At 43.5% G+C, this 7,430-nt stretch overlaps 1 protein-coding gene across 2 annotated transcripts; it reads right to left on the reverse strand.

The window, feature by feature from the left end:
• Positions 1-247: 247 nt before the first annotated feature.
• Positions 248-6,201, reverse strand: LOC104445174 ((-)-germacrene D synthase). Of its 2 annotated transcripts, none has more exons than XM_039312425.1 (7): positions 5,985-6,201; positions 3,028-3,316; positions 2,109-2,481; positions 1,803-2,021; positions 1,415-1,553; positions 1,081-1,329; positions 248-975 (listed from the first exon to the last, which is right to left on the reverse strand). In XM_039312425.1, the coding sequence occupies exons 1-7, from the start codon at positions 6,123-6,125 to the stop codon at positions 682-684; spliced, it is 1,704 nt and encodes a 567-aa protein (XP_039168359.1). In that variant the 5' UTR covers positions 6,126-6,201; the 3' UTR covers positions 248-681. The 2 variants fall into 2 exon arrangements, with proteins under 2 accessions (XP_039168359.1, XP_039168360.1); XM_039312426.1 differs by lacking the exon at positions 5,985-6,201 and adding an exon at positions 3,824-4,206.
• Between the last annotated feature and the right edge of the window lie 1,229 nt (positions 6,202-7,430).

Here is a 7,430-nt window from a genome sequence, read left to right on the forward strand (position 1 = left end):
TATTTTGCAGTGTGCTTTTAGCTCATCACATTCGAACCATCCTGCCTCTCAATGCATTCAAGAAAGTTACCTACCTCTAAATTAGTAGTTTCGCATCTTCCAATTGATTTTCACAATTCTTTTAGACAGTAAAATACCAGTTAAGAGTGCCAAACTCTGGAAAGCTCATTTGAATGTGTTGAGAGCTACAGTTACAGGGACTATATAGGCCTAGAGGCCATCGTAACCGTGGAAGAAGCCGGATCGCTATCTCAAATGTGGGATTCTCCTGTTGCACTAAAAATGAATTCTACATGGCCAAGTTCCTGTAGGTGGGCTTTCATTCCGTGCTAATAGTAGATCTCATTCTCTTCTTTCCATACTCCATACCGATCAAATCAATTGGTTTTATAACCATACCATTCTAAATCGCATCCTTTGAAATTCGAAATGAAAATAGCTCATCAAAAGCTTGATTAATCCTTTTTGGACAGATAAATTGTACACTTTATTTCATTCTTCAATGAAAAAAACCATTCTTACTAAAAGCTTTAATTTTACCCCAACCGACGTATGTATCCCACATCTTGTTGCCACTCATTAACACAGTACACCTGCATGGCTGCATCATCTTTTGAACAATGGGTCCATTTTTCTAATGTCCAACTGATGAACTTCTAGTTCACTAATTGCATATCATAACTATTGCACTGGGTCTATGAGCACCGAATGTATGTAATCTTTCAGTGCAATATGAGGATTGGTATAATGATCTCCACCATCCTTGTACAACACATCCATCACTCGCGAGAGGTTGAGAATTCCCATGAGAAGTGGCATTGCGACAGCAGTCGGGCGAAGACACTCCTCATTGATGTCCTTCCACGAGTCATTCACTTGCTTGCGAAGGTTGTTTTCCGCTTCTTGTTCTGTGACACCATATTGCTTCATGTAACATTGCACGGCCGAGTCCACATGTCCTCTTGATTGTTCAAACTGCAAAGATATGTATAACAAGACGTTTAAACAAGACCGTCTATATTCCATTGGAGTTGGGTTGGGTCTATATCTTCATGGAACACTTGCAAGAACAAAAAGTACCTTATGTGTCGCCAAATCATCCATGAGCCTGCAGATGATTGTTGAAGCCTTGAGGATCTTTGGGTCGTTGAACAACCAATCTAGATCGTCTTTTGTGACGATATCAGGCATTCCCACAAAGGACGTGACAGCTAACAATGGGTAACCACTTGATACTAGCGCAATGGACATGTACTCATCCATGGTGGGCTTGTGCTGTTGGTGCAGCCATTTTGCTTCAGCAAAATAGGATCTCGCCTGCCTCTTCATCTGAGAATGCAAAAGATTATATTTCTATCAATCGAGAATGACAGCACTAAGGTTGTAGAATATAGTAGGGGTGGTACGATCTTACTGCTTCTACCGCATAGCAGAGGCAGTATGATTTTCCTGTGCATGCCAGTATTTCTTCAATTTCGACGTAGATATTGATAAGTGCTTTGTAAAACGCTTGCATGTACTCTGGAAGTTCATGTATGCAATCAATGTCCCACCTGAAATTATAAGATATTATAAGATAGGGTGCAAACTATGTGATAATTTTAAACTTCAGATCGCACAAGGATTTGGTAATCACCATATTACCATATATGAAAAGGTTGATCAATCAAACTCCATCTTCTTTTGACATAGAGTTACTGATCAGATACGTTTTGCCACATCATACAAGTAGTGGTGAAACATAATGTACGAAAAGTAAGACGCACATGCTGCAAACCAAAAGGCAGAAAAGCGAATTTAACCTTTGAATTGCTTGAGTAAAGAGCTCTAGCTCTTCATAGGTGCCATAGACATCATATATGTCATCAAGAACTGAAGTCACTGCGATCACTTTGGTCATCATTCTTCTAGCAACCGCTAATTCGGGCTCAAAATGAACTCCCACAATCCAAAAGTATCCCTCCACGAGCCTGTCTCTTGCAAATGGTAACTTCCTCTTGAAGTCTAAACCCATCCACCACCTACATGTAAAATGGCATTATTCATGTAAATCTTCCGTAGAGTGTAAACTCAAACTATTTAATCATGTGATTTCATAGTTGATGAACCTTGTAATATCAAATAACTCCTTCTGGTGTTGCTTCTGCAAGCGGTTGAAATCTAACTTGGCTAGTGATAGCAGGACTTCATTATGTAAAGGTTCTTCTTCGTACATGGAGATGTATTGTCTGGCCTCGAGCCTCGGCACCCCTTTACGAATTGTTTGCTTTAAGGCATGACGGACTTGTGTTGCAAGAGGAGGGCTTAGTTGCTCCTTAACGGATTCGAGATGGGTTAAACTGAAAGAAAGGGCTTGATCCAGAACATCTTCTCCATGCACACTCAAATGGCTAGCTTCGTACAAACTTAGTAGTCCCCTTACGTCACTTTCATGTTTCTCACTGAACTTTCCACTGGGGTCCTTGAACTTGTTGAAGATGTCTGCTCATAGATCACAGTGAAATAAGGATTTCTATTGTAAACATCTCTGTTAGACAGAGATTCTTCACGAGCAACAATAACAACCAACTTACAAACGATGGTTGAAGCCACTTGTAGTTATTTTTTTTTTTATCTCTTGCCAAGGACAGTCCCTATAACAATTGTTCCTCATGATATGAAAACCATGTGACCTATCATTTAGTGTGTATTAAGTGAACTATATGTAGAATATCACTCTCTGTACCTCTAGCATTTTTCTAAAAGAAACAATCGCAAACTAGTTGTATTCTAGGGTTTTCTAGGGATATCCGGCCTAGTAGGAATACTATTTAGGTGCGTTATACTTTTATCGGATTGTGGCTTTGGGGTTCTGTTGTGCAATAACTTGGGCAGGTCGTCTGTAACTTCAGGTGATTGATTGTCGAATGACCTCGATCCATGGTAGAGAAAGGCAAAGGGGATAGATTTTGGACAATGGGAAAAGATCAAAGTATATAGATCGTCAATTCTGTGGCTGAGTATTAAAAACAAAAGAAGGCGACTCACCAGAAGAAACTCGGTAGCCTTGTTGTCGCAACAATCGGAAGAGGAGAGCAGCCGTGTAGAGGTCATCGATATCCCTGTCTCCGTTGTTGCAAACGAAACATGTCTCACTAAGTTGTTTCAACACGTGATCAATGTCACTTGCGAAGCGGTGTGCAATGCCTAATCGTTGTATTTGATCAATCATGTCCAGTTTCAGGGACGGCTTGTCGGCATCAGCGCATAGCATTCTCTTCACCTCGTCATCCAGTTTCTGGATTTCTTGTTCCGCATGCTGATCGTGGCCATTTTCCTACATATGACAGAGAAAAACATATGTCAATTTCTCTCCGGTACTGAGTGCATGAGAAGTTCACTGGCCCGTAAGGAAGGACGAGAGGGGCTTTCTATTGGTGTCAATTTCTCTCTGATACAAAAGACTGCAGTGGACCGGGCAGTGGACCGGGCCAAAATCGATATCTTTGTGCATCACACCGCAGCACGTGGATATTTTACTTTGCTCTCACTCACGCAAGGGCTCTCTCTCTCTCTCTCTCTCTCTCTCTCTCTCTCCGCTTGATGTTAAAGTCAATTGAGGAGTTCAAGCGGTCTCATGATCTCTCCCGGCCAGTGAGAGGCTGCCTCCTTCTCCAGATCCGGAGCCAATGCCTCCAGATCTATAACCTCAACCTCCATGGCCATGGAGGGCGGCGGCTCCTCTATGGCCATGAGACTCAACCGTGACGTCAATATCTCAACAAATATAGAGGAGTCGCTAATATTATGGTGGCGGAGCGCAGAGAGAGAAAGAGAGACCAGCCTGGAGATGATGAGGACGATGGCAGACGGTGGAGCGACTCAGACATGTGGCCAAGGCTCAGCCTGGAGGCGGCGGCGGCAACTTCACTGGTGGCGAGCACAGGGAGAGGCGGCATCTAGTTGCTGTCAGGAGGAGGACCTAATATTTTCTCCTCCTTTCGCTCTCACACGCTCCTCTCTCATGCGCACCGCAACTCGATGTCGCACAGCAACGCTCCGATTATCCCGGAAAGAACTCTATTTTGTTAAAGCCTCCCTTGCCCTTAGCAACGAGAATTCAATTCCATGCCTAAAGATCATTTGTCACTTCTTGTAGTCACATCCGATTTCCTCACCATAGGATGAAGAGATGTGTTCATCTAACTCTAGTCCTCACCGTACCAATTCCAAACCCCACCAGACCTCCCACTCCCTCGAGAAAATATTAGGTGCCTCTAACGTAGCCAGCACAACAAAAAAGGACATAAAATGATGACAAGTGTCCGAAGTGGGCCCATACGTCAAACTTCCCTGCATGCTCTCTCCTCTCTCCTCTCTCCTCTCTCTCCCAAATGCCGAGACTCCCCTGAAATCTCTCTTCTCTCTCCAGGCCGCGCGGTGGCTCGTTTGACGAGTCGCCATGCCCAACGGACGAACTTCGCGACGACGGAGGCAATCTCGAGGTGGAGCCGCATGGTGGTTAGCCGGACAAGCCACTGCGCCCTTGTTCGACCGACAAGTCACAGCGCCGATTCAGTGATGTCCTCGAAAGGTTGCCTCCACCGGCGCGAAGTTCGTTGGTTGGACGAGGTCGTCGATCAGTGGGATAGAGAGGGGGCGGCGAAGAGAGAGAGAGAGAGAGAGAGAGAGAGCTCGGTCGGTTCCGGTCCTTGCCTCTTCCCTTTCTCGATTTGCTTTTGCGGAATTTCGCCTCGACGGAGGCGCTGGCTCCCCTCTCACTTCGTCCCAATTGAGGCACGGAATCAAAGGGATTTCCGGTGCCTCCCCCTTTCGGGCCGCTCCGGCGTCACAATCTTAGATATCCCGGCCCCCGCGCCCCTCTCCCCTCCTCCCGGTTCACGCTTGCGAGGGTCGCTGGGGAAGCAACACTGTCTTAGATCTCCCGGCCCCCGCGCCCCTCCCCCTTCCTCCCATAGCGTGCATGAGAGAGAGAGAGAGTGCAGGGGAGTCGGCATTTGGGAGAGAGAGGAGAGAGGAGAGAGGAGAGAGAGAAAGAGTGTGCAGGGGAGTCTCGGGTGAGAGAGGAGAGAGAAGAGGGCATGCAGGGAAGTCTGACGTATGGGCCCACTTTGAACATGTGTCATCACCACGTCCCGGACCACTCACGTGGCGCCACATGTGAGGGGAGGGAGACAGAGAGGAGAAAAGAGGAGAGAGAGAGAGGTGGGCCAAGGCTAGGTCCTTTGGTCCCCCTCCCCCTAACACGTGGCGCCACGTGAGTGGTCCGGGATTACGTTGACGTGGCAGTCCCGGACCACTCAATATTTTCTCACATGAGAGGTACCTAATATTTTCTCGAGAAAAAGGAGGGGGAATTTGAAGTTGGTATGAAAAGGACTAGAGTTATGTGGAAAAGTATGGGATTTTTTATGGTAAAAAAGCACGGGATAGTCCAAATAATCATAAACTGTAACTAATTATCCGCTAGGTATGGTCTGGAGAGGACATGGGTATTGAATTCTTGAATGCATAAAAGGTTAAAAAAGAAAGAAATAGATTTTCACCAAAAAAAAGAAGAAGAAAAAAATAGAGAAAGAAAGATGGTAAATATGAGATAACTAAGAGTGTTTATTGAAATTGTGCACCAGGATATTCACAAAGATGTTATTGATGATGATAATTCTCACATTCCTTGTTTACGAGATTTGTTTGGATTTCATGTCGTTTCTTTTCACCTTACATCAAAGGGCTCTCTCACTTTTACTCAATATTTTCACTCTTTTTTAGCACAAACTTTAAATTTATAATGAGAATATCATAATATCCTTGGTCATTATAGAGTAACAAAGTGAAGAACCAAGTTTAAGCACAAGAGGAAGCTTTGTTTTATTCTAGATGAAGTGCATAAAAGGAAATTTATTTTCACATGCTATACCACTACTATTCACGAAATATGTATACATATATATAGTTGAGTCAGAAGCAATGTATGAAATTCTAACCATTGAGCAAGAGCAAGAGGCATATTTGAGGAAGTAATCCCCCCATATGCTTGGATGAAAATTTGCTGAATGGCGTTCAACCACATGGCTTTTATCTTGAGTTGCAAGAGAAGATGGAGTTGCTGAAATCGGAAGAGACATTCTTTTCCTTTCTTTTATGGCTTTCTCTAATGAGAGATAGAGAGCACGAGGGGCTTTTCTATGAGTGCCAAAGACATTATTGATGGGTATTTATAGGCAAGGAACGGCTTAGGCTTCGTATGGTAACGCTTGTGCTCTTTTACTCTCCGCGGTAGAAAAATAACTAAAATCCATTTGATAATATTAATTAATTTTTCTACTCCCCGTAATAATAAAGTGATTGGTGAATAGGTTTGGAATAGAAACAAAAAGTAGAAAATGGTTAATACTCTAAAAAACCCCCAAACCTGGGGTACTCCCGTGACAAATTTATCCCAAACTATTTTTTTGACCATGAAAAACTCCAAACTGGTACACTTGTGATAAATTTACCCCAACTGATCATAAAAAAACCCTAAACTGATACATTTACGGCAAATTTACCCTAAACTAATTTATTCGACCGCAAAAAATCTCAAAATGATAAATTTGTAACAAATATACCATCCGCTAAATTAGATTAATACCACAAAAAAATCACAAAAATTGTAAACTGTGACAATAATGCGTAAAATCGTAAATCGATTATACTCATGTCCTAGAACCATGAATGGGCCTAGACTTAGAACCAGGGAAGGAGAGTAAATTTCCTGCAAGTATGCATCCCACAGTGGGTGAACAACTCCCGTTTAAACCCTTCAGGGACAGCCTTTTAGCAGAAAACCACTCAACCCTTTAGTTCCATGCTTAGAGACACCCAAAGATTTCAGGATGGAAACGTTTCTAACCTACCCAAACTGCATTTCTTGGAGGATCCTACTAGGCTGGAAAATAAAAGAAATTTAGAAAGCCATGGAGAGGCTTTTCACAAAGCACACACTTTACTTCAAGGGACTCTGCCCAACACATTACACCCTCCTCGCCTTTTATAGACGATAAGAGGTCATAAAGACACACACACAAGGACCAAGCTCATGGGTCCAGATACAAAAAGAGGCACCGGAAACTTCCGGGAGGGAATTATTTGCACACTATGAACAATGATCGTATTGTGAACAGTACCTTCCCTAGCCTAGTGCTACAGTAAAAGTGAACAGTGACTTGCTACAGTAAAAATGTACGGGACTCAGCGGTCTCGTCCGTCACGAGCATTGTAGTCATAGTCAGAGTCATCCGAGCTGTGTACTGTCGATAAGTAGTGTTCATCATAATTTTATTCAAGTGCTTCAAGATCTTCTGGTAATAGAATTTGGTTGAGTTGACGGGATGTGGATACAGAGGCTTCGTAAGCCCAGTGGGATGCTTCTTCTTCTGCCTAGTTTGTGT

Source organism: Eucalyptus grandis, chromosome 5 (assembly GCF_016545825.1).
Source record: "Eucalyptus grandis isolate ANBG69807.140 chromosome 5, ASM1654582v1, whole genome shotgun sequence".
Taxonomy (NCBI): Eukaryota; Viridiplantae; Streptophyta; class Magnoliopsida; order Myrtales; family Myrtaceae; genus Eucalyptus; species Eucalyptus grandis.